The sequence below is a fragment of the Myxocyprinus asiaticus genome, chromosome 21 (genome assembly GCF_019703515.2).
Source record: "Myxocyprinus asiaticus isolate MX2 ecotype Aquarium Trade chromosome 21, UBuf_Myxa_2, whole genome shotgun sequence".
NCBI classification, from domain to species: Eukaryota; Metazoa; Chordata; class Actinopteri; order Cypriniformes; family Catostomidae; genus Myxocyprinus; species Myxocyprinus asiaticus.
The window spans coordinates 46,168,201-46,196,130 of NC_059364.1; the positions used below are offsets into that span (position 1 = coordinate 46,168,201).

The following is a 27,930-nucleotide window of genomic DNA, read 5'->3' on the forward strand; positions in this document are numbered from 1 at the left end:
TTTACTAGATTGAAATACAGATATAATGCTATTTTGTCACGGAAAGTGGAGTTTTGGTTATTCAGGGCAAGACAGTCATACTTTGAGTCAGGGGACAAAGCAGGGAAGCTTTTGGCTAGATATATAAAGCAGAGAGAGTCTTTTTCTACTATTCCCTCTGTGAAATCTGCTGGTGGTGAAATATTTACCTCGGCCACTGATATTAATTATGCTTTTAAAGAATTCTATATTGATCTTTATAGTTCTACGTCTTCGTCTACTGATGAAGATTGAAGAAACTTTGTGGAACCATTAAAACTTCCTAAACTGACAACTGAGCAAAGAAATTGTCTTGATTCTGAGATAAGCTTGGAGGAACTTGATGAGGTAATTAAGGCCTTACCCACAGGCAAAGCTCCGGGGCCAGATGGTTTTGCTGCTGAATTTTTTAGATCTTATGCTACAGAACTGGCTCCACTTTTGTTAGAAGTTTATACAGAATCATTAAAGAACAGAAAGCTTCCTCCAACCATGACACAAGCCCGGATCAGTCTGATTCTTAAAAAGTTGTAAAAGTTACTGACCAATTTCCCTGATCCAGCTAGATGTAAAAATTTTGTCCAAAATTTTGGCTAATCGTTTAAGTAAGGTTATGACATCTCTTATACATATAGATCAGGTGGGGTTTATTCGGGGCCGCAGCTCTTCTGATAACATCAGGCGTTTCATTAATATCATGTGGTCAGTAGCGAATGATGTGGTAGAATGGGATTATCTTTTAAAGATTTTAGAAGTGTATGTGTTCGGGAGTACATTCATTGGTTGGATTAAGTTACTTTATAGACATCCTGTTGCAGCGGTACAAACAAATTGACTAATTTCAGAATATTTTACTCTGGATAGGGGCACTCGGCAGGGTTGCCCTCTTTCCCCATTATTGATCTGTCTTGCCCTGGAACCATTAACAGCTGCGATAAGAAAGGAGGATGATTTTCCAGGGGTGGCGGCGGGAGGTGTGGCGCATAAGCTTCTGCTTTACGCAGATGATATTTTATTATTCGTCTCCGACCCCACTAGATCTATGCCTGCCCTCCACAGAATTATTAATTCCTTTTCCAAGTTCTCAGGATACAAAGTCAATTGGTCTAAATCCAAAGCTTTGGCTCTGACAGCATACTGCCCAGTAACGGCTTTCCAGCCAGGCACCTTTCAGTGGCCCAAACAGGGCATTAAGTATTTGGGTATTTTATTCCCAGGAAATTTGTCTGATTTAGTTAGAGTTAATTTTGACCCTTTAATAAAAAGGTTTTCAAGCGATGTGGACAGATGTAATTCATTACATTTATCAATGATTGGGAAGATTAATGTTATTAAAATGAATTGTATTCCAAAATTCAACTACTTGCTACATTCTCTCTCTGTAGATGTCCCCCTCTCTTATTTTAAGCAATTTGATAGCATAGCGAAGTCCTTCATTTGGAATGGTAAACGTCCCAGGCTACATTCCAACAAATTACATAGGCCGATTGACAAAGTTGGGTTAGGCTTACCCAAGATTTTGTTTTATTATTACGCGTTCGGTTTCAGGCATTTGGCTCATTGGTCACTTCCACCTGAAAGAGCCCCTCCCTGGTTTTCTATTGAACAGGAAGTCCTTGCCCCTATTTCACCATTGCAAAGTCTTTCTATTAAACTAACTGGAGAAGTTAAGTCACATTTTTTTCACATTTGCACATGATTTGGACAAGAGTGGCCAGAGTATTTAATTTGGACATTTATTTAAATGTTGCCTCCAGCATATGGCTGAACCCAAAATTATGTATCAATAAGTCCCCTTTCTGTTGGTCTGAGTGGACTGTGAGAGGGGTTGTTACACTCGGCGACCTGTATGAGAGTGGAGTGTTGAGATCTTTTGAGAATCTGGGTCATCATTTTGGGATTCCCAGATCTCAGTTTTATAGGTATTTACAGCTGTGCCACATGCTCTGTACTATTTTTGAGAGTAGCACACACCCCTCTAAGGTGGCAGATGCTTTGGGAGAGGTGATTACTGCTTTTGGAAAAGGTCATGAGGCATCAGTGTATTACTCCCTGCTGGTTCGGAGTCTGGGGGATGGAGCTTTAGCTTCTATCAAGAGATTATGGGAAAAAGATTTGAATTTGGTATTGGAGGAAGAAGTGTGGACTAGGATTCTAAAAAATGTCAAGTCTGCATCTAGAGATGCAAGGGTTCGCCTTATGCAATTTAAGATTCTACATAGATTTTACCCCCTCTAGATTGTATAGGCTTGGTCTTAAAGACACACCCAACTGTTGGCGTTGTCAATCAGAAGTTGGAGACACAACTCATGCCTTTTGGGGGTGTGTTAAGATTCAAGATTTTTGGATGAAGGTGCAGAGCTATTTGTTTGACGTTTTGGGCACTCAAGTTTTGCTTTGCCCCAGACTTTGTATTTTGGGTGACAGAGCTGTCATAAATTTGGGGGACAAATTTATAAAAAATTGGGTTTTAACAAGTGTTATGATTGGCAGACAAGTCATTTTAAGGGGTTGGAAGTCCGACGGAGCGCCATCATTTCTAGACTGGTGTACAGAGATGGGGAGGGTGGCAGTGTTTGAAGAAGGGCTATCTAGAGGTTTGGGTAATTTGGACTTGTTTATGGGAAAATGGGGCAAATATTTGGCATTTTTGGAGGGCTCTCAGGGAGGGACAGTGGAGAGAGAGAGATGTAGAGGTTATGTGTGTGAATAATTATATTTTATTAATTATTTAATATTTGTTAATTATGTGGGACCACTGGGATGTTGTTTTGGGTAGGATTTGGGGGGGTAGTAATAGAGGGGGTTAAGTATTGATTCTGTTTGTATATGTTCTTGCTTGTATGTGTTAATATAGAAATCAATGAAAAAAATTAATATATATATATATATATATATATATATATATATATTTATATAAAAAAAGAAAAACAAAACTTAGTGATTAAAAAGTGTTAACGGATAAGAGGTAGGGATGTGCATAAACTGTGGTACATATTTTTGTAATCGGCTAGTCACTACAGTGCATCCGGAAAGTATTCACAGCACTTCACTTTTTCCACATTTTGTTATGTTAGCCTTATTCCAAAATTGATTAAATTCATAATTTTCCTCAAAATTCTAAAAACAATACCCCATAATGACAATGTGAAAGAAGTTTGTTTGAAATCTTTGCAAATTTATTAAAAATAAAAAATGAAAAAAAAATCACATGTACATAAGTATTTACAGCCTTTGCTCAGTACTTTGTTGAAGCACCTTTGGCACCAATTACAGCCTCAAGTCTTTTTGAGTATGATGCTACAAGCTTGGCACACCTATTTTTGGGCAGTTTCTCCCATTCTTCTTTGCAGGACCTCTCAAGCTCCATCAGGTTGGATGGGGAGCGTCGGTGCACAGCCATTTTCAGATCTCTCCAGAGGTGTTCAATCGGGTTCAAGTCTGGGCTCTGGCTGGGCCACTCAAGGACATTCACAGAGTTGTCCTGGAGCCACTCCTTTGTTATCTTGACTGTGTGCTTAGGGTCCTTGTCCTGTTGGAAGATGAACCTTCGCCCCAGTCTGAGGTCCAGAGCGCTCTGGAGCAGGTTTTCATCAAGGATGTCTCTGTACATTGCTGCATTCATCTTTCCCTCGATCCTGACTAGTCTCCCAGTTCCTGCCACTGAAAAACATCCCCACAGCATGATGCTGCCACCACCATGCTTCACTGTAGGGATGGTATTGGCCAGGTGATGAGCGGTGCCTGGTTTCCTCCAGACATGACGCTTGCCATTCAGGCCAAAGAGTTCAATCTTTGTTTCTCATGGTCTGAGAGTCCTTCAGGTGCCTTTTGGCAAACTCCAGGCGGGCTGTTTTGTGCCTTTTACTGAGGAGTGGCTTCCGTCTGGCCACTCTACCATACAGGCCTGATTGGTGGAGTGCTGCAGAGATGGTTGTTCTTCTGGAAGGTTCTCCTCTCTCCACAGAGAAATGCTGGAGCTCTGTCAGAGTGACAATCGGGTTCTTGGTCACCTCCCTAACTAAGGCCCTTCTCCCCCGATCGCTCTGTTTGGCCAGGTGGCCAGCTCTAGGAAGAGTCCTGGTGGTTCCAAACTTCTTCCATTTACGGATGATGGAGGCCACTGTGCTTATTGGGACCTTCAATGCTGCAGAAATTTTTCTGTAACCTTCCCCAGATCTGTGCCTCGATATAATCCTGTCTCGAAGGTCTAGAGACAATTCCTTGGACTTCATGGCTTGGTTTGTGCTCTGACATGCACTGTTAACTGTGGGACCTTATATAGACAGGTGTGTGCCTTTCCAAATCATGTCCAATCAACTGAATTTACCACAGGTGGACTCCAATCAAGTTGTAGAAACATCTCAAGGATGATCAGTGGAAACAGGATGCACCTGAGCTCAATTTTGAGTGTCATGACAAAGGCTGTGAATACTTATGTACATGTGATTTTTTTCGTTTTTTATTTTAAATAAATATGCAAAGATTTTAAACAAACTTCTTTCACGTTGTCATTATGGGGTATTGTTTGTAGAATTTTGAGGTTAATCCATTTTGGAATAAGGCTGTAACATAACAAAATGTGGAAAAAGTGAAGCGCTGTGAATACTTTCCGGATGCACTGTATATAATTAGGCTGTATTAGTTAGTTCATGAATTGGTATATAGAAAAAAATTGCTCTAATATCAGCCTTTTTTTATAAATGAAATCTGTAGCTCCATAGATATGAGTTATTTCATTAGCTTCCTGAAAATCAAAATGAAAATACATTGTGAACATTCATAATTGTATTTGTTAGCACTACTGGAAAAAAAACCCCAACGCAGGCGGGTGCCAACGCATTTAAATGATAGCGATAACCCGTGTTGTAATTGACTGAGTAGTCGTAGTGATGGACTAAAATAGAATGGTCAAAAAAAGTTACAGTGGATGGTGTGGAGTAGAAAAAGCTCACGTTTTTTTAATAATTACATGTGGATAGCTCAGCGGTAGTGTGTTCGGCTCTTGTGCAGAAGGTCATTGGATCTTATTGTTTGTAATAAATCATCCTGGTTACTTTCGTAACCTGCATTCCCTGACAGAGGGAACGAGACGTTGTGTCGATATAGCAACACTAGGGGTCACACTAGGGATCCCCAAACACCTCTGATCTTTGAGAAAAGGCCAATGGGAATTGGCGAGTGGAATTTGCATGCCACTCCCCCGGACATACGGGTATAAAAGGAGCTGGCTTGTAACCACTCATACAGGTTTTGTGCTGAGGAGCCGAGACAAGGTCCCGGCCATTTCAGCGGGTCGTTCAGTGTTGTGGCAGGAGGGACACAACGTCTCGTTCCCTCCATCAGGGAATGGAGGTTACGAAAGTAACCAGGACATTCCCTAGCTGTCACTCACTTGACGTTGTGTTGATGTAGTGACACTAGGGGTCCCTATACAAAATGCCACAACTAGCTGAACTGTGTTACGCGAACTGGCAGTGCGAGACGGGCAGACCATTGTGTGCCTCGTAGCCTGACTGCGCATCTCTGGGGGTCTTCTTGTCGGGAAGAACACCACTTAGCGAACAGACGCCACTTCAAGGCATACAAGCGCCGCCGTGGGCGGGAGGCCACTTAGGTCTTCCATGTCCCATCCAAGGGCCAGATTTCAGGGGTCTGGTCGCGGGTGCCAGATGGTGCCCCATCCCTGAGAAAGAAGGTCCTTCCTCAGGGGAATTTGCCGGGGGGGGGCTGTCGCGAGGAGCGTGAGGTCCGAGAACCAAGTCTAGGTGGGCCAGTAAGGTGCTACTAGGACGACCTGCTCCTCGTCTTCCCTGACCTTGCAAGTAGGCTCACTGGGGGGAACGCATACTTGCGTAGCCCCCGGGGCCAGCTGTGTGCCAGCGCATCTGTGCCGAGGGGAGCCTTGGTCAGGGCATACCAGAGCGGGCAGTGGGAGGATTCCCGGGAAGCGAACAGGTCTACCTGCGCTTGACCGAATCGACTCCATATCAGCTGGACCACCTGGGGGTGGAGTCTCCACTCTCCCCTGAGCGTGACCTGCCACGACAGCGCGTCCGCCGCACTGTTGAGGTCACCCGGGGTGTGAGTGGCTCGCAATGACTTGAGCCGCTGCTGACTCCAGAGGAGGAGACGGCGGGTGAGTTGCGACATGCGACAAGAGCGCACACCGCCTTAGTGGTTGATGCACGCTACTGTCGCCGTGTTGTCCATCCGGACCAACACGTGCTTGTCCTGGATCAATGGCCGAAGCCTCCGCAAGGCGAGCAATACTGCCAGCAACTCAAGGCAGTTGATTTGCAAATGCAGTCGTGGCCCTGTCCAGGAGCCAATGACTGTGTGCCCATTGCACACGGCGCCCCAGCCATGCTTGGAGGTGTCTGTCATAACCACAGTTCAGACAGTTCAGCACCGACTGCGCGCAATCTCTCGTGAGGCGTGCCATCATAGAGACTGAGTCTAACTCCGTGCCGAGAAAAGAGATGCTCTGAACCGGGGAGAGTTTGCTCTTTTCCCAGTTGACCCCAAGCCCCAGCCGACTGAGGTGGCTGAGCACCAAGTCCCTGTGCGCACACAACAAATCCCTATAGTGAGCTAGAATCAGCCAGTCATCGAGATAGTCGAGGATGCGGATGCCCACTTCCCTTAGCGGGGCAAGGGCTGCCTTTGCGACTTTCGTGAAGGCGCAAGGTGACAGGGACAGACCGAAGGGGAGGACCTTGTACTGGTATGCCCAGCCCTCGAAAGCAAACCGCAGGAAGGGCCTGTCTGTGCAAGGCCCGGTTCAGTACTCGCAGGTCCAAGATTGGCCGCAACCCACCGCCTTTTTTTGGTACGATGAAGTAGGGGCTGTAAAACCCCTCGTGGCGGGGCGGAGCCTGAGGCGCCACGTTGGGAGGGCTCGAGCCCCAAACTCGTGGCCGTGCTGAGTCTGGGGACATCGAAGCACTTACCTGGCTCCGTATACCCACCATAGGACCAGTCCGGGACGGGGGAGGAGGGAAATCGTCCTCGCGGCCTGTTGCAACCGTTCAGGCGTGGGTGCAATTGTGCTACAGCTGGGCACGCGGGGGGCCCGCCTCCGGAGTGCCATGCCTGCCATAAAGGTGCGGTGCCCGGGAATCGTGGCCGTGGACACCGAATGTGTGACCCAGGAAGTGAGGAAACCGCTCTTTTCTTTTCTTTTGGGTACCACAGCCCTTTGGGCGTGCAACAAAATAATAAGAAAAGAAAAACAGGGATTCTACTCCCAGCCCTCCACCAGGGGATGGAGTGGTCTGTTTACCAGCTCCAGGTCTGTAGCGGGTCTCCGTCTCCCTGGGTCGCCCATCTCAGGGGTGCTTCGAAGTCTTCCTCGGGTTCTTAGCGGTGGGCCATGAGACCAGTGGTGTCTGCTGGCGTCGCCAGTGACGACGTAAGCCTACAGGCCCTGGACGGGAGTCTCGGATGGCTCCGCCAGATGGCGGCGTTTTGCGGGCACAAGTGAACCGCAACCGCCTTATCCACCTGGGGAATCGCCGAGTACCCCCTGGCTGCCCCACCGTCGAGGGTATTGAGAGCTGAGTAGCCCATAAATTGGGTCCGGGCAGTGAAAGGTGCCTGCCACGATATCGTCATGCACCTCTGGGAAGAAATGGGGCGGGGCGCGGCCGTGAGCGGCGCTCTGAGCCCAGGAACCAATCGTCGAGCCACGAGGGTTCAGGGGGGAGTAGAGGGGAGTAGAGGGTTTCGGGGGGAGTGGAGGGTTCCACTCCAGCCCGACGCTCGCAGCCGCCCGGGCAAGCATGGCCGCCAGCTCCGCGTCAGCCTAGGACTAGGCGACCATACCTGAGTGTGGGAGTCCAGTTGAGTCCTCAGCGTCAGACTGGACGAGTCCACTCTCCGATGCTGTGATCGAGAGCTCATCCTCTTCGCGAGCCCCGAATGAGATCGTGAACTCACCCTGAGACGTGCCGGCGGTCTCATCCCAGAACTCGACTGGGGCACATGAGCGTACTGGGGAATGGGAGGTCCGTGGGGGGTTTCCCAGCAGAGAAGCTCCCAATGAGGTCCCCAAATCTCTCCCATTGCTAACCACCACGGCCTCATCCCTGTAGGTAGAAAGACCGAGGCGGGGAGCCGCTGTGGTGGCTTTCCCTCTGACGAAGGAAAGCCGCGACTGCAACGTCTACGAATGATGTCTCCACATGGGCAGCGCCCAAGCACGTGAGACAGCGATTGTGGCCGTCAGAAGCGGAGAGATAGCGACCGCAACCAGGAATTATACACAGACGGAAAGGCATCTTTAAAAAGACGCTCCGTCTGTGCCACTCTTTTAGTAGGAAAATATACTCTTTTATTAGGAAGAATATACTCTTTTAGCTGCTGAAGCACCCAGGGACATTTTCTGCACACCACTGGTGCAAGAGGGGGAGAAACTGCTGTAATGCGCTGTAAATCTAACAGCTTTCAAGGTGAATGGATCGGCGGAGGAATTCATCTTGCTGAAACACAACCACTCGGCTCCGAAGAAAAAATCTGAATGAGTGGTTGCGAGCCAGCTCCTTTTATACCCATATGTCTGGGGGAGTGGCATGCAAATTCCACTCGCCAATTCCCATTGGCCTTTTCTCAAAGATCAGAGGTGTTTGGGGCTCCCACGGGCGACCCCTAGTGTCACTACATCGACACAACATCGAGTGAGTGACAGATAGGGAAATACATTTGACTATATATAGTAACATTTGATATTGCTGGAGTCAATTTCAATAAAATAAATGCAGACATTATTTCAGCATTGCATGGTTTTTATTTGCATTTCAATAAGTTTTGCACTGTGGCTGGTACTGACTCTGTGTCCTGTAAGATTATTGTTGGTCATTTGGTTTTATACTGTATATCATTTATACTTTTAACCTTATATTTGTTGCCACGATTATGTTTTAAAAGATAAAACCATATGCGGTCCAGTCGCATAGTGCGGCAGCATTCATGATTACATGATAAAGATTATGATTAAACAATCACAGTCATACAGAACAATAGCATGAGGGTTATATTTATATATATTTTATATATCTTATATTTTTCCAAAGATCCAAGTGAAAATCCAAACATCTTTCTACCCCAAATTTCACCCTACCATTCAAACCGCAAGTAGATGCTAGTGATCATGGTGGTGGTGCAGTGCTTGTGAAGGAAGACAACTCTGGTATTAAGCATCCAGTTAGTTGTTTTTCTAAAAAAACTTTTGTCACTAAATGATTACTAAATGTCAAAACAACTACAGCACCATTGAAAAAGAGGCTCTGGCATTACTGTTAGCCCTTCAACATTTTGAGGTCTGTCTGAGGCGCCACTGACCTCATAAGTAGTTTACACCACAGTCCTCTAGTCTTTCTGTCCCATATGTCAAACTCTAACCAATGTCTGATGAGGTGAGCACTCATTATACAAGAGTTTAACTTAGATATACACTACAAAAAGGTGTCAGAAAATGTGGTAGCTGATGCGCTGACAAGGGCTCATATTGGTGATGCTTGAAGGTAGGATGTATTCATTGGGGTAAGATGTGAATACCTGTTACAAATGGGGAGTTTTTAATTAAGGGTGGGGGTGTTACATCCCAGGGTGTAGATTGTTATTTTTGTGTTAAGTGTTTGTACAACAGGATGTACAGTCAAAATTATATACATCCACAGATGTAACAAAAACTTAACACAAAAATAACAATATATGCCCTATATTAACAAGGAGTAAGAACAGAGTAATTGGTTTCACTCAATTTTTTCTCGATCTTATAAGGACCAGAAAACTTTGCGTGCATGAGTGAACCAGGAATAGGCAGTAAAACAAGCACAGAGTCACCTGGTTGAAAACTGTGCGTAACGTCTTCTGTCATATCGAGTTTTCAACTTGGACTGGGATTCAGCAAGATGTGCTTTGACAACATCCCAAGCCTTATGAAGTTGCTTGCGAAATGTACTTAAGTATTATAAGACTGACACACATGGGGAGTCTTTAGAGAGAAGTTGTTCACTTGTCTCCATGGACCTCGAACGGTGTGCTCAAATACAAGCTCGGCTGGACTGAACCCTAAAGGCTCTTGAACTTTATTCCTTACAGTAAGCATTAGTAAAGGTAACCACTCCACCCATTCTTTACCAGTTTTAATACAGTAGCTGCTCAGCATTGACTTCAAGGTCTGATTGAAGCATTCAAGCACCCCTTGTGACTATCGGTGGTATGCACTCGACATCTGATGTTTTACCGCCAGCTCTTTTACCAGCTGCTCAAATATCTCAAATATCAGGTGAAATTTGTCTCTTGGTTTGTTCGAATTACTTTAGGTAACCCAAAAAAAATTTAACCAGCTCTTTTACTACTGCTTTAGCTTTAATAGAGTGCAGAGGAACAGCTTCAAGGGTAGCAAGTGGCTGTGCACATTATCGTGATAATGTATTGATAAACGGACTTAGCTTTTGGTAGTGTGGTGGAAATTCACCTGTAAAATGAATCGGGCCCATTCTAAAGCTTAAGCAAAGAAAATCTTTATTCTTACAAGCTCAGGTAGCCCTCCTACTAACAAAGCCTAACAAACCTCAGAGAGCTAAAAAGGTTAGTTCCAAAATACAGAATATTTATCCAATACAATCATGCATATTCATTTTCAGAAGACAAAGAATCAACTAAATGATTGGCTAAATATAAAAAGTAATTACCATAGAACCTCCTATATTTCTTCACCTTACAAGGACAGGTTCCTGTCCTGAAATGCTCTATTCTTCATCCACACTAGTCTTCCTCAGCACATTCCATAATAATATGTTTTTCACTCTTCAGCTGTGTCCTCTGAGAAGACACAGTTCTCTGCCTCCCTTTTCCTCTCTGACCTTGGCAGAGATGGCCATACAAAGAAACTTCAGTCGACTTAGCTACAAAAAGAGAAACTATTTATCTAAACATTTGAACATATTTGGTTCATTTACAAAAAGCAATTTACAGTTAATTAGAAATAACAGAAAAGAAACGAAGCTTAGAACCTATATGTTCAAATTCAGATAGATTAACAGAATTATTAGTGCATAAAAACAGAAATATTAATCAAATTATTGTTTTAAAACATCATCATCATCATAATCCTAGTGATCAGAATATGGAAAAAGATCAGGTTAGTCTTCCTCACAGTAGGTGTCTTGGACATGAGAACAAACCAAATTTGATAATTGTGTTTTGAATACATTGCCTCATAGAACAGTTTTATTTTGATTGATCACTCAAATGCAGGACAGTGATACCATCTGTGTCACACCTAGAACAGCTGGGTGAATGCCCAAACAGTTTGCACCACCACATACTGGGTGATTCTTCCTTCTTTTGTTTGGGTCTGTGTTGATCATGTGTCCTTGTATCTTCTTTCTTCTGCCCTACTCCCAATTTCAGGGCCCCCTCAATTTTCCAGACCCTCGTTGGTCCCCCTAGGGGACTCTTTTGCCTCTGCCAGAGTTAGAGGCACACCTATTGTAAATTCAGGAGGGTTTGCCCTACGGCAGTGCGAGCAGTGAATCCAGGTATCCCTCTCAACTACCCGAACAGCCGTGGGAGTAGTCAGGAGGATTCTCCATGGTCCCAACCAGTGTGGGCGGTGCCAAGCTTTCCGTCTGAAGTCTTTCACCAGGACCCAGTCTCCAACCTGCAGCTTATGGATGGCACCCTCTGTTGGAGATGGAAGAGCTTCCTTGACCTGTGAACGAATAGAATGGACAGTTTTGCATAGTTCAGACATATATTTCACCAGCTGATTGTCTGTCTGTTGCAGGGTGCCATTGTGCTGTGGGAATCTGTAAGGGAGAGTGGCAGTCAGTCTCATAGGAAGACCAGTCAACACTTCCAGTGGGCTCAGACCTGTTTGTTTAATTTGACGTCACCGAATGTACATAAGGACCAATGGCAAAGCTTGGACCGAATTCAAACTTGTATCAGACATCACTTTAGATAATTTGTGTTTTATCGTCTGATTCAGACGTTCAACAGCGCCCGCCGATTGTCTGAGGATAATTTTCAGGGAATTCCCCATCTGGGAATCACTTCCCTCGTCAGGTGTGTTTAGCCACTGTCACCGTGTCTTGTCTCCTGCATGGAAAGCATTCAGGATATTTTGAAAACATGTCAATCACAACCAAGCAGTATCGATAACCTTGAGCTGGTGTTAATTCAGTAAAATCCATCATCTGATGTTCAAACGGCATCTCTGGTGTCGTGTGTGCACTCTGCAAGATGGCTGGCATTTTTCCAATATTCATTTGCATGCAAATCATGTATTTTTTGCAAAATTGGTCCGCAAAATTTTTAAAGCCTGGTGCATACCAGTATCTTTTAATCATATTAACCATACCTCCCTTAGATATATGGTCTGCACCATGTGTCAACTTAGTCATAAATGGAAAAACTGTCAATCCAAGTGCCTATGGCAGAATCCATCCTGCAGTTTGCACGCCAGAGGATTACTTCTTACTTGGTAGCATTTTGCTGTTAAAGAGGTAAATCAGAGAGGTTAGTTAACATAATAATTTAATTAATTAATTATAATTATAATAATTTATAATAATTTTCTTTATTTATCACACATTATACATTTGCACATATACAGTGAAATTCTTCTTTTCACATATCCCAGCTAGGCTGGGGTCAGAGTGCAGGGTCAGCCATGATACAGTGCCCCTGGAGCAGATAGGGTCAAGGGCCTTGCTCAAGGGCCCAACAGTGGCATCTTGGCGGTGCTGGGGCTTGAACCCCTGACCTTCTGATCAGTAACCCAGAGCCTTAACTGCTTGAGCTACCACTGCCCCCTTAATGAGACATCTGACAGGTCTGTCATCTGTAACTGTGGTAAGTTTGTCGATTTTGCTGCTGCTTTGCAGCCATGTCGACACGATTATTGCTGTCTGAAATCCAGTCAGAATCACGAGTATGTGCTCTGCATTTGTATACTGACAAATACTGTGGGAGGAGAACAGAGTCCAAAAGGTGAATTATAAGCGTTTTGTGTGCTATTGGCTTTCCAGAAGAAGTCACAAAACCATGATGTTTGTATAGTATGCCAGTGTCATGTAAAGTGCGGACAGCATAATTACTGTCTGTGAAGACAGTAAGGCATTTTCCTTCAGCCAAAATGCACGAACGTGTCAGTGCAAACAGTTCAGCCGCTAAGGCGGAAAGAGATGATGGCAATCTAAAACTTTCCACAACAGTATATGAGTGGCATACAGCATAAGCAGATGAGGGAGATCCATCGGACAGCCTCAAACTAGATCCGTCTACAAAGAAAATATAGTCAGCACTGAGATCAGGCACATCTGTCAGGTCAGTCCTTGGTTTCGAAACAATATCTAATACTTTTAGGCAATCATGGGGAATGCCGTCATCTGCAGATGGTAAGAGTGTAGCCGGATTTAGAGTGTTGCAACGATGTATAGTGACATTATGCAAAGAGAAAAGAATGTTCTGATAAATTGAGTCTAGCATTAGACAAATGCATAGTGCATGCCGAAGTAATAATTTTATGCACATCATGTGGGACGTAAACTTCCAAAAGATGCATGGCAACCAAATCTGAGGATGCTAATACAGCCTCTGTGGTGGCTGCTAGGGAACGAACGCATGGTGGGTGGCCACAAATAACCACACCTGTTGTGAATTCAGTAGGGTTTGCTCCCTTTTTTGCTTCAGAAAGCAAATCTAAATTTGCTTTCTAAACGGAGGGATACCTGGAATCTAAATGTTTAGAAAAGTAAGCTAAAGGCTTCCATTTTTCACCATGCGATTGTGTTAACACAGCAGGTTTAATATAGTCAGGATTTGCTAAACAGGGTGGAGTCAGTAAAGCAATTTTGAGCCTTTCAAAGGCAGTATCGGCTTCTGGTGTCCATGTAACTAAATCATGCATTTGTAGCGAATGCATATGAGCCAAACCAGAAAGCAGTTGTGGCAATTCAGCATAATCAAGGATCCAAGCTTGACAGTAATTCATCATACCTAAAAAGGCCCTTATGGCCATTTTCATCTAAAAAGAGTAGCAAAGTCTTTGTGTCCTGCAAGCAGGCTTCTTCACTAGGGCTTGCCAAAAGCAAATCGTCTACATAAATCAAAAGTGCACTTCCAGCTGGAGTTTTGAAAGTTTCAATATTGTGCAACAATTGAGCCGTAAAAAATGTTGGGGAGTCTGTATACCCCTGTGGCATGACGTTCCACTGATATCTTTTATTTTTGAAGCAGAACGAAAACCAGTAACGACTGTCCGGATGTACTGGAATAAAAAAAAATGCATTTGCCAAACTCAATTACAGAAAAATGATTGGAGTCTGGTGGAATTGTAGAAAGAATGGTCGCAGGATTGGGTACAATTGGGGTTGAGGGGAACACGGCTTCATTTACCTAGCGTAAATCCTGGACCATTCTGTATTTGCCATTCTTTTTCTTTACTGCCAAAAGAGTACTAGAGACTGGGGAATGTGTACACAAAGAAATGGCACCTTTGTTACCAAAAGAGAATCAATGATCTCTGTCAGGCCTTTTTCCACTTCTTTAGAAAGTGGGTATTGAGCTCTATATGGTCTATGGTTTGATTTTGGAACTACCTACAGGGGTTGTGCATTTTTCATGCACCCGATATGGTATGAGTTTTTAGCCCACAGACCTTGGGGTATGTCATCCAAAAATGAAAGAACATTGTTATTGCTGTCTGTTACTTCTGAACTATCATTTTTCTCTTGTCTGGAACTAACAACGGTAGCCATCATAAAATTTGGAATATGAATAACTTGAAGTGATGGTGAAAAATACATTTCACCTCTTTTTTTATTTTTTTCAAACTCTACATGCTAAAAACTTCTGTATAAATCTTCCCATGTTTTTTCATTCTCCTCCCTTTTTTGCTTCAGAAATATGGGGCGTGACTTCCTTGAAAAAGTCTTGTTGTTGATTAGAAAGCTGTAAAGCAATACCTATTTATTTAACACCCAGAAATATATCACTTAAAATCAAACATTCACTGATAGGCCCAGGGAACCAATATTTTTCTTACAAGTCTGGGCCCATGTGGGAGAATAAACTGGTACAATGCAAGAATTCTGGTAACTCCCAACCAGTTAAATCCAGAACTATCTCTGTAAAGCTTTATGCAACTGTGAACCCAGTTCACTTAAGAGTCAACTCCTATTCTTTTCTATATAAAATCAACTCACCGGGTCGTTGGCTCCATCACTTAGCGTGAGCAACTGCTGTAGCTAGGTGAGTGTCTCGTTTTCCGAGTCTAGTTGTTGTCAGTCACTCCACTGAGATTGTTAGAGCCCACGCAGGAATGCCAAAAAATGTGGTGGAAATTCACCTGTAAAATGAATTGGGCCACTCCAGTGGTAAAGCTTGAGTAAAAAAATATTTTTTCTTACTCACGAGCCTGGGTAGCCCTCCTACTACCAAAATGTAACTCATAGAGCTACAAAGGTTAGTTCCAAAAAGCAGAGGGAAACTGCAATGAGACATCAGCCTGATTACAAGCCTTAGGCTTTGCATATACGATTGGATAGGGGAACATTTTTATTTCAAGGCAAATTATTACCTAGGATCATACTCACTCCCTCCACCGGTAACTGTGAACGTACTCCAATACTAATGGGCTCTGAGACTAGATCAGATTTCAAATAGACTGTATCCAATGGTACAGTAGTACAGCCCAATTCAACTCTGCGAATTAGCACATCAGTGCCTGTATACAGTTCTGAAGAGAAAGGTAGCACACTCTACAGTATTGGCGATTGTGCTGCTCCCATTCTTTTAGAATAATGATAAGCTTATCGTTGAAATCATTTGAAAGTGATACAGAGCAAGTTTGCAGGAATGGTTCACAGTCGAGTTTGACTGCGTACAAAATGTTCAGAAGCGGAGGTAAGCAAGCCTTATGGCCTGCTACAGGGTTTATGTTTCTGCCATATGCTTTACAGTCTGTGATCAGAAAACCAGGATTAAGGCTGTAAAAACATGGCTTCTTCCTCTCACAGTGATTTGAGGTAGTTTTTGACTCACTGCTAGGCCTACCCCTGAGGCAGCGAAACAGCCACACATCCTACTCTCCAAGATGGACCCCCAGGACAAACCGGATGCGTTCGTGGGCATCTTCGAGCAGTCAGCCACCGGCTCCGGCTGGCCGCGAGCACAGTGGGCCCTCCACTTGCTGCCGCTACTTTCCGGGGAGGCCCAGCTTGCGGTGCAGCATCTACCAACTGAGGACCGCCTGGACTACGTGAAGCTGAAGACCACTGTGCTGCAATGGTTTGGCCGCACCCCAGAACAACACTGCCAGCTGTTCCGCTCCCTCACGCTGAACGAAGTCAGCTGCCCTTTTGCGTTTGCCAGCAGCTCCATGATGCCTGCCGAAGATGGATGCTAGCCAGAGAAGGCCCCGGTGCAGAAGATGTCATCAAGCTGATGGTGCTGGAGCAGCTAACCGTTCACCTGCCCAGAAGAACCACGGAATGGGTCCAGTGCCATCGGCCCACGTCGGTGAGTGATGCCGTCCAGCTGGCCGAAGCCCACATGGCGGCCTACCCGGAAGCCGGCGAGCAGTCCAGATCTCTCTCTCTCCCCCTTTTGCTTCTCCTCCTCTTGCCCCTCCCTCTCCTCCCTCTTGCCCTATACCCACACCCCTACCCCTCTCCATCATGCTTCCCAGGTTGATGTCTCTCTACCGCAACGAGTGTATCCGGGAAGCCTGGGCCGGTCTGCCGGAGTTGCGGGTAACCGAGACACATCCAAAGCTGGTGTCCAGTAAGGGAGGTGGAGTCTTGGATCCTGGTACCCGACACGCCACAGACTGCCCCTGATCGTGAAGGGACGTACCGTATGCTGGTAAAAATTAAAGGGCATACATACCAAGCCCTGGTGGATTCGGGCTGTAATCAAACCTCGATCCACCACGGCTTGGTTCATGACAGGGCTTTGGGTACAGAACACAAGGTGATGGTGAAGTGTGCACGGGGATGTTCACAAATATCCGGTAGTGACTACCGTCATTCAATTTCGGGGGGTAAAACATAGAGTGGAGGACACTGTTAATTCCCACCTCACCTATCCACTAATTCTGGGAACAAATTGGCCGGGTTTAAAAGGTTATTAAAAGCACTGTGTGTGGATGGGTCCTGCAAACCAAAATCTTGGTGTGTGATGTGTGACGCGATGGCTGGGGAGGCAGAGCCGGGGCCGTCCACGTCTGCTCAGCTTCAGAGTGACGCAGGGGGGAATCCTCCGGCATTTCCGCCCATAGGGAATTCCCAGAGGGGGATTTCCCCCTAGAGCAGTCACGTGACGAAACCCTTAGGCACGCCTTTGACCAAGTGAGAGTAATCGATGGCCAGCAGCTCCAGCCTGATGTCGCCCTCACGTATCCAGTTGTTCTTGTACATAAGAGTGATGGGTCAGTCCGGTTCTGTGTTGATTACCGGAAAGTCAATGCGGTGTCTAAATTTGACGCGTACTCAATGCCCTGAATTGACAAACTGCTCGATCGGATGGGTGCGGCTCAATTTTCTTCGACACTGGATTTAACTAAGCGATATTGGCAGATCCCCTTAACTCCCTTATCCCGAGAAAAAACTGCCTTTTTCCACACCGTTCGGATTACACCAATTTGTTACTCTTCCGTTCGGTTTGTTCGGGGCTCCCGCTACATTCCAGCGCCTCATGGGTAAGATTCTCTGGCCACACGCTCTGTATGCCGCCGCCTATTTAGATGACATCATTATACACAATAATGATTGGCAGAGGCAGATGCAGCATCTGAGAGCCGTTCTGAGGTCGCTGAGGCGGGTGAAAAAATGCACAATTGGATAGGTGGAAGTACGGTATCTGGGCTTCCACTTGGGTCATGGCGAGGTATGACCCCAAATTGATAAGACCGCTGTGATAGCAGCCTGCCCACTGCCAAGTGGACGGAGGCGTGCCAACAGACTTTCACGGGAGTGAAATCTGCACTCTGTGGCGGGCCGCTTTTACATGCTCCTAACTTCTCTTTCCCCTTTATTTTACAGACGGGTGCATCAGAGATGGGGTTGGGGGCCGTGCTCTCGCGGGAGGTGGATGGGGTGGAGCAGAGGGTTAGGACCAGCCACTTGATAGCAAGGCGCTATTTCTCGATGGTGCTGTACATTAGTCGTAAGCTCTCTTTGAGAGAGACTGCCTGCTGGGGTGGGCCTTCATCCTCCACTCAGATCACCACTAACCCTGCTTCAGTGGCTCCACCACATGAAGAATGTCAATGCGTGGATCATTCGTACCTGGCACTTCAGCCCTTAAAGTTTAAGGTGGTTCACAGGCCGGGGCCACAGATGGTTGTGGCTGATTTCCTCTCCAGGAATGGGGATGGGGGGGTTAGCAGGTCGGACGTTGCCCAGGCTTGAGTCGGGCAACTTATGTGGACCTCCCAGATGATGAAACTGAAAATCACCATAAAAATCATTAGCAGCAACATTGGTGTATTAACACAAGAAAATACAGAAATAATACATGTGTATAAATGAATTGCCTGATTAAATATTCAAGCCCAAACAGGCTTAATACTACCACTTAATACTAAAAAATGTTTTGCTACTTTTATTTCATGATAAGTAAATATCGAGCGACATGTCGGTGACTTGAAGCAATGAAGTACTTGTAGATTGGCATCATGGTAATTTTCGCTCCTAATAACTGCGATGCGAGCACAGTCTTGACTGCACAAACACTTCCACTACAAATTAGTAGCTGTGCAGGGATTTTTCTTGTTCTGCGTCCCATGTGAAACGGCACAGCTATATGAGATGATCAGTGTTTTATCACAATGCAGTTCCCCATCTTAAGCTAACAATGCAGTCGGTTTGAATCACATCACAGATCAAATTATAGTCAGCGGTCTATCTGAATCCTCATGATAAACCAGCAGTGGAGGTTTGATATCTGTATGATTTGATATGCATTATAAAGGGTATTTAAAGTAATGATCCATCATACTGTATTAGGCTGACATTGACTATGCTCTCTGTTGTTCAAAACAGAGAAATTAATAAAGCTAAATCTACGTTATATCGCAATCTTTTGCGTGGCAGTGTGCACAGGCACAACTACTGTATTTGATAATGATAATGACATTTGTTGTTAACTTTTTTTTAATTGATTTTAGCAATTAGTTGTTAAAGCCATAGATAAAACCCATCTGATGGTATAGATTTCAGTCGTTTGAAAATGATTTTATTCAGAATTCACTGTGCGTTTATTACATGTGCTTCAGATACCCTGTGCATTTGTACAGCACAGCCGCTCACATTTATTGGAGCTGAATATGATTATTAAGTGTGTGTGTGTGTGTGTGTGAAGGTGTTGACATTGTTCATTTGTCTTTCTTCTCTAGTTTGCAGTGCTCTTGTGGATCCTCACGTATGTTGGTGCCTTGTTTAATGGACTCACTCTTCTCATTTTTGGTAAGAATATTGAGTTGATTTTCACTTGAGTTTATTTGCTGTATGTCACTTTTATAGCTTGAATATCTTCTCTTATTGCAGGTCTGCTTGGAGCTTTCAGTTGCCCAATAATCTATGAAAAACATCAGGTATGATTTTATGAACTGTTGTGCTGTGTGCCGAACTAGACAATGCATGTGTAGAAATGTGAATGTAAAGAGGAGTTGGCACAGTCACATTACCTGAATTTCTGCTCTTCAGTGTACGGGAAAATATTTTAATTTGAACTGCACATGCAAAACTTCAGTTCCTTTCTGTCACTCACTCGACGTTGTGTCGATGTAGTGACACTAGGGGTCACTCTTGGGAGCCCGAGACACCTCTGGTCTTTGATAAAAGGCCAATGAAAATTGCCGAGTGGTATTTGCATACCACTCCCCTGGACATACGGGTATAAAAGGAGCTGGTATGCAACCACTCATTCAGATTTTCTCTTCGGAGCCGAACGGTCATCCTCACTGAGCTGAATTCCCACGACTGTTCATTCACCTCTGCTGGATCTGATGGGGCATTTCAGCAGCTTCTCCCCCCTCTGCATTGGTGCACTGCAGAGAATGCCCCTGGGCGCTTCGGCAGAAATAAAAGAGTATATATCTCTAAAAGAGTATATTTCTCTAAAAGAGCGGCACACACGGAACGTCTTTTTAAAGATGCATCTTTTTAAAGATGGCTTTCCGTTTGTGTGTTATTCCTGGTTGCGCTCAATATCTTTTGCCCTCTGATGGCCACGATCACTGTCTTTCGTGTCTGGGCGCTGCTCACACGGAGACAGCGTTCGTGGATGGGTCATGTACTCATTGTGAGAACATGTCCATGGCAACGATGCGGTTGCGGCTTACCTTCGTAAGAAAGCAAGCCACCCCAGAGGCTCCCCGCCTCGGTCCTTCTACCCACGGGTATGAGGCCAGCACGGCTAGCACTGGGGGCGATTTGGGGACCCCAATGGGACCACCTCCGCCAGGTATACCCCCACGGACCTCTCATTCCCCAGCATGCTCGTCTGCCCCAATCGGGCTTCTGGATGAGTCCGCCGGCTCGTCTCACGGCGAGTTCGACCTCTTATTCGGAGACCGCGAAGGTGATGAGTTCTCGAGCGCAGCATTGGAGAGCGGGCTCGTCTAGTCGGACGCGGAAGTCTCAGCTGTGCTCCTCCCTTTGGGTGCGGTTGCCCAGTCACAGGCTGATGCGGAGATGATGACATGCTTTCTGGGCTCGCGGCACCACTCACAGCCACGCCCTGCCCCGTTCCTTTCTTCCTGGAAGAAAGCTGACAAGGTCGTGGGAGGCACCTTTTACTGCCCGGTCCCGATCTTTCAGCTCCCCCGCCCTCACTACCCTCGATGGTGGGGCGGCCAAGGGCTATTCGGCAATCCCCCCAGTGGATAAGGCGCTCGTGGTGCACCTATGCCCGCAGAGTGCCGCCACCTGGCGCAGGCGCCCAAAGCTCCTGTCCAAGGCCTGTAGATTTATGTCATCCCTGACTGCCAAGGCCTACGGTGCCGCTGGACAAGCCGCTTCTGCCCTGCACGCCATGGCTCTCCTGCAAGTCCACCAAGCCAAGGCGCTAAAGGAACTGCACGAGGGTAGTTCCGCCCCGGGATTGATGCAGGAGCTGCGCTCGGCGACCGACCTCGCCCTCCGGGTGACGAAGGTCATGGCGCGGTCTCTCAGGTGGGTGATGTCCACCTTGGTGGTCCAGGAGCGCCACCTTTGGCTCAACCTGGTCGAGATAGGAGAGGCCGACAAGGCACGGTTCCTTGCTGCCCCCATTTCCCAAGTTGGCCAGTCCAGCGACACCGTCGAGAACTTTGCCCAGCAGTTCTCAGCGGTGAAGCAGCAGACAGAAGTTATCCGGCACATTCTGCCCCGGCGCGGCTCAAGATCCCACACCCCGTCTGCTCGTCGCCAAGGGCGTCCCCCTGCGGTGACTGCACCGGCTCCGCCGCAGCCCACCCCTGTGGCCTGGCCCCAGCGTGGAGCCCACCGCAGGAAGCAGACGCCACCTGTCTCGCGGCCGCCAAGAACCCGCGAAAGGCTTCGAAGCGCCCCTGAGGCGGGTGACCCAGGGACGATGAAACCCGCTGCTCTGGAGCTGGTAAGCAGACCACTCCATCCCCCAGTGGAGGGCCGGGAGGAGAATATTTTGTTAACTTTGCATTTAATTGCGCTGCATGCTCAAGTGGCTGCGGTACCCAAGAGTTCAGCAAGAGTGGTTTCCTTGTTCCCTGGGTCACATACCCGGTGTGCACGGCCGTCATCACGACCACCGTCCACCACTTCATTTTTGGGCAGGTTTGGCGCTCCAGCAGTGGTCTCCCCGCCCCTGAGCACCCAGCTGTGGCACAAATCTGCCCCTGATGTGACAGTCTCCATGGGTCACGAGGACAGGCCTCTTCCTCACCTGTCCCAGGTTGTTCCGGGGGTGGTCACAAGGAGCCAGGTAAGTACTTCGATATGGCCACAACACGGTGTGGCACCTCAGGCTTCGCCCTGCCGCGAGGCCCCACCCGCTGGTATGTCCGACAAGATTCAGGCGTCCGCCCAGGTTCAGCGGCATCCACTTCACCTCAGTGAAGGGCGAGAACGCTGCTACCTTGCACGCGGAGATCGCCACCCTCCTACGGAAGGATGTGAAAGAGCCTGTCTCTCCGGCTGAGACGAAGGAGGGGTTTTACAGCCCCTACTTCATTGTACCGAAAAAAGGTGGTGGGTTGCGGCCAAGACCCGAAGGATGCGTACTTCCACGTCTCGATTCTACCTTGACACAGACCCTGCCTGCGGTTTGTATTCGAGGGTCAGGCGTATCAGTACAAGGTCCTCCCTTTCGGTCTGTCCTTGTCCCCTCGTGTCTTCACGAAGGTCGCAGAGGCAGTTCTTGCCCCGTTAAGGGAAGTGGGCATTCGCATTCTCAACTATCTCAATGATTGGCTAATCCTAGCTCACTCTCGGGATATGTGGTGTGCACATAGGGACCTGGTGCTCTCACACCTCAGCCGACTAGGGCATCGGGTCAACTGGGAAAAGAGCAAGCTCCTCCCGGTTCAGAGCATCTCTTTTCTCGGTTTGGAGTTGGACTCAGTCTCGTTGATGGCGTGCCTCACGAACGAGCGCGCACAGTCGGTACTGACCTGTTTGAAGGCGTTCAAACAGAAAACAGCGGTTCCACTGAAACTCTTCCAGAGGCTCCTGGGGCATATGGCATCCTCAACGGTGGCCACTCCGCTCAGGTTGATGCATATGAGACCGCTTCAGACTCGAGTTCCGAGATGGGCATGGCGCCGCGGGACACATCGCATGGTCATCACGCCGATCTGTCACCGTCTCTTCAGCCCTTGGACCGACCTCGCATTTCTACGGGCAGGCATTCCCCTAGAGCAGGTCTCCAGATGCGTCATGGTCACGACAGACGCCTCCAAGACGGGCTGGGGCGCTGTTTGCAACGGGCACGCAGCCACGGGCTTATGGAGGGGCCCGTGGCTGCGTTGGCACATCAACTGCCTCGAGTTGCTGGCAATTCTGCTCGCCCTGCGGAGGTTCCGGCCGTTGATCCAGGGCAAGCACGTGTTAGTTCGGACAGACAACATGGCAACGGTAGCATATGTCAACCGTCAAGGCGGTCTGCGCTTCCGTTGTATGTCACAACTCGCCCACCGTCTCCTCCTCTGGAGTCAGCAGCACCTCAAGTCGCTGCAAGCCACTCACATCCCAGGCGACCTCAACACTGCAGCGGACGCGCTGTCACGGCAGGTTACCCTCAGGGGAGAGTGGAGACTCCACCCTCAGGTGGTCCAGCTGATCTGGAGTCGATTCGGACAGGCACAGGTAGACCTGTTCGCCTCCCAAGAATCCTCCCACTGCCTGCTCTGGTACGCCCTGACCAAGGCATCTCTCGGTATAGATGCGCTGGCACACAGCTGGCCCCCTGGACTGCGCAAATATGGGTTTCCCCCAGTGAGCCTAATTGCACAGACCCTGTGAAAGGTCAGGGAGCCGAGGAACAGGTCATCCTGGTAGCACCCTATTGGCCCACCCAGACGTGGTTCTCGGACCTCACGCTCCTCGAGACAGCACCCCCAGTGAATTCCCCTGAGGAAGGACCTTCTTTCTCAGGGACAGGGCACCATCTGGCACCTGCGACCAGACCTCTGGAATCTCCATGTCTGGCCCCTGGTTGGAATGCGGAAAACCTAAGCGGTCTACCACCCGTGGTGGTAGACACGATCACTCAGGCTAAGGCCCCCTCTACGAGGCACCTGTATGCCTTTAAGTGGCGTCTGTTCGCTAAGTGGTGTTCTTCCCGATGGGAAGACCCCCAGAGATGCGCAGTCAGATCGGTGCTTTCCTTCCTGCAGGAGAGGTTGGAAGGGCGGCTGTCCCCTTCCACCTTGAAGGTGTATGTAGCTGCTATAGTGGCACACCACGACACAATGGATGGTAAGTCCTTAGGGAAGCACGACCTGATCATCAGGTTCCTGAGAGGTGCCAGGAGGCTGAATCCCTTCAAACCACGCCTCATTCCCTCATGGGACCTCTCTGTAGTTCTTCAGGGTCTACAGAGAGCCCCCTTTGAGTCTTTGCAGTCAGCTGAGCTTAAGGCACACTCCTTGAAGACTGTCCTCCTGACTGTGCTCACTTCCATCAAGAGGGTAGGAGACCTGCAAGCGTTCTCTGTCAGCGAAATATTCCTGGAGTTCGGTCCGGGCTACTCTCATGTTATCCTGAGACCCCGACCGGGCTATGTGACCAAGGTTCCCACGACCCCTTTTAGGGACCAGGTGGTGAACCTGCAAGCACTGCCCCAGGAGGAGGCAGACCCAGCCCTGACGTTGCTGTGTCCGGTGTGCGTCTTACGCATCTATTTGGATCGCACGCAGAGCTTTAGAGTCTCTGAGTAGCTCTTTGTCTGCTTTGGTGGACAGCGTAAAGGAAGCGCTGTCTCCAAGCAAAGGATCGCCCACTGGCTCATAGACACCATAACTATGGCATATCACGCCCAGGACATGCCGCCCCGGCAGGGCTACAAGCCCATTCTACCAGGGGTGTAGCGGCCTCCTGGGCCTTGACCAGGGGCACCTCTCTAACAGACATTTGCAGAGCAGCGGGCTGGGCAACACCCAACACCTTTCCGAGGTTCTACAGCCTCCAGGTGGAACCGGTTTTGTCCCGTGTTGTGGCACACACAAGCAGGTAAGTCTGGGACAGCCGGCCGGGTGTATCACTTGCGCATAGCGCCTTTCACCTCCCCTGAGCTGAAGATGTGCGCCATTAGCTCCCAGTAGTGTTCACAAACTGTGTTCCCTGGTTGATTTCCTCCGAGTCCTGTGGCAGACGAGTTTGTGGAGAGACTCGCTGCCGGCCCAGTACACATGCTAACTAAAGCCCTGTACTGGGGTAGGTGCTCCGCATGTGGCGTTTCCTCATAGGTAACCCCATGTGACATATCTTCAGCTAATTCGTTTCTCTGTTGGCAAACTGCATCTTCCTTGGGCAGAGGCCCCTCTGCCCCAGTCTCCATGCATGTAGTAAATCCTCCCCTGTAGGGTAGGACCTACCATGGGACTTCTCCACATGGCATACTTCCGACATAGCTCGGCAAGACCATGTGACGTATTGCAAATACCACTCGCCAATTTTCATTGGTCTTTTATCAAAGACCAGAGGTGTTTCAGGCTCCCAAGAGTGACCCCTAGTGTCACTTCATCGACAGAACGTCTCGTTCCCTCCATCAGGGAACGGAGGTTATGCAAGTAACCAGGACGATTCACTGCTACTGTGATCAAGTTATGTGACAAGGTCTTTTGTTTAAGGAATATGTGTGTAATGTTTTGTTGTCTCTTGCAGACTCAGATTGAACAATACTGGTCCATGGTGAAGAATCAGCTGAAGGAAGGGTTAGAGAAGTAAGTTCAACTCTCTCTATGGTTTGATTTTCAACTAGTTTTCTGCTGATGAATGAAGTTTCTTCTGTCATGTTAATTGTGTTATTTGTGTTGTGACATACGGCTGTTTGTCTTATTTCCTAAGGATTCAAGCTAAAGTTCCTGGGATGAAGAAGAAGTCTGAGTGATGGCAGAGGAGCTGTAAGGAGATTGTCTGGAGCACATTTGCTGTCATGTTCTTCAGCTCTATTTGTTTCTTTATATGACCACATTATCTTGAAGTAGTGCTGGTCGATGCTGATCAACACTATCAATATGTCTGCATTTTTAATGAGGGAAAGTTGTATGTACCATTCTTGGCTATATTTGATATTTTAGTTCATATGATTTTACTGATCGATTGATTGACTGAAGAGATTCTCTATAGTACTTCATACTCTGTAATCTTTCCTAGACAAGAGTAGATATGAAGAGTTTATTTCACCTCACTGCAGGAACATTTCTGGATGAACACATTTACACGTAGCTTAACTTAAAATAAGTTATTCTATTTAAATCTATTTATCCGTGGACCCAAATGAATATCACAGGAGAACAGAACAGTGTTTGTTATGCTAGTAATGGTGAATGATACTTATACAGTTGTTCTGAACTCTGTGGAATGCATTGTGACATGTAAACGAGTACCAATAAAGCTTCTAGATGAATGAAGTTTGCAAATGTTGCATGTCTGTCATTCAGCATTGACAAGCAGATCATTATGTTGGATTAACAAAGCCAAAGTTCTGCAGGGTTTTTCCAAAATCTAAGGTGCTGAGTGACTCCAGCCAGGTCTCCTAAGCAACCAAATTGGCCCAGTTGCTAGGGAGGGTAGAGTCACATGGGGTAACCTCCTCGTGGTCGCTAAAATGTGGTTTGCTCTCAGTGGGGCGCGTGGTGAGTTGTGCGTGGATGCCGCGGAGAATAGCGTGAAGCCTCCACACGTGTTATGTCTCCGTGGTAATGTGCTCAGTGTCAATTGTTTTTCTAAAAAATAAATGATAGTATTTATGGAAAACGAATAGCCTAAACACGTAAAGAAACCTTTAACTACAACTTTCACAGTTAATAATTCCATGGAGTACAAAAGGTGATATTGGATAGATTAAACTCACCATTCACTTTCATTACACGTTTTTACAAAATTTTCCATTCATGAAAGAAAGAAAGTCCTACGGGTTTGGATCAAGATAAAGGTGAGTGAATGATGACAGAATAATTATTAATAATAAAATCTAACTCTGCAGACTCGCCCTAATCAATTTAATATTCATCTATACCAGTTAGTGTTACTGCAGTTAAAACGTTTTAGTTTGGGTGATGGGTATTTTAAAAATCTTGTAATTGATGTTGATGCAGGGCCCACAGTTGTCTCTTTACCTCGTCAGTGCTGTTTAAAGGGGCCATGACATGAGGAATCACATTTTCCTTGATCTTTTGACATATAAGAGGTCAAACTATAAAAACATACTGTAAACTTTGGAACTTCTGTCACCTATCCAATATGGCAGACGAGTCGAAGTATCACAGTCCATAGACAGCTGTTTATAAGGTATCTACGTAAACGTCTCGTTTGGAATTCGTGGAACTTGTGATGTCAGACGGACCAAATACATCTGCATATTGTGGCAGGATGAACGAGGCACAGACAATTATTCTCAAGTGCACAGTCCCACAAAAAGGGGGTGTTTTATTGTGACAATAAGTAAAAGAAGAACTTAATGGTGCGTGGTGAATCCGGTGTTTCGTGAAGCTTCTGCGGAATGCCTAGGAGTTGATGCTCTCCATCTTCCTCTTCCTCCTGCGTTTAAATCCCCTCCAGCTGATTGTTCACAGGTGATGCCGATCAGCGTCAGCATTCCATGGCTGATTGGAAAATGAGCTCCAATTCCAGGGCGAAGTCCTGGAGGGCGAGGAACCAGTGGGTCATGCTGGCATTAGGGTTCTTCGCTCACGCTATCCATTGCAACGGGGCATGGTCAGTCAGCAGAGTGAAGCTCCGGCCCAGCAGATAGTATCGTAGCTCTAGGACGGACCACTTTATGGCCAACGCTTCCTTCTCCACTGCCGTGTACCGGGTTTCGGCTGGGGTCAGCTTTTGGCAGATGTACACTATGGGGTGTTCCTCTCCCTGTTGGACTTGGGACAAGACAGCCCCCAGACCCGTATCCAAGGTGTTTGTTTGTAGGAGGAAGGGGCAGCTGAAATCTGGGGCGTGTAGGACTGGAGCTGAGGCCAGGGCATTCTTCAACTTCTGGAAGGCTTCCTCTGCAGGGCGGCTCCATTGCACCTTCTCAGGCTGCCCCTTCTTGGTCAGGTCTGTTAGGGGACAGGCTATAGTGGAGAAGTGAGGTACGAAGCATCGGTAATATCCCGCCAACCCAAGGAATGCATGTACCTGGGTCTTGGTGGTTGGTCAGCCAAAGAAGTGTACTGCCTCCACTTTCTGTTCCTGGGGCATGATCAGACCC

General features: G+C 47.1%; 1 protein-coding gene across 1 annotated transcript in view; it reads left to right on the plus strand.

Annotated features, from left to right (window-relative positions):
- LOC127411727 (reticulon-4-like) overlaps positions 1-26,131 on the plus strand; it is an 88,042-nt gene extending 61,911 nt beyond the window's left edge. The window contains exons 6-9 of the mRNA XM_051647437.1: positions 19,433-19,502; positions 19,584-19,630; positions 25,383-25,441; positions 25,566-26,131. Coding sequence (XP_051503397.1) covers positions 19,433-19,502; positions 19,584-19,630; positions 25,383-25,441; positions 25,566-25,608 — 219 coding nt within the window. The 3' untranslated portion in view covers positions 25,609-26,131. The remainder of the gene's footprint in view (positions 1-19,432; positions 19,503-19,583; positions 19,631-25,382; positions 25,442-25,565) is intronic.
- Positions 26,132-27,930: the final 1,799 nt, after the last annotated feature.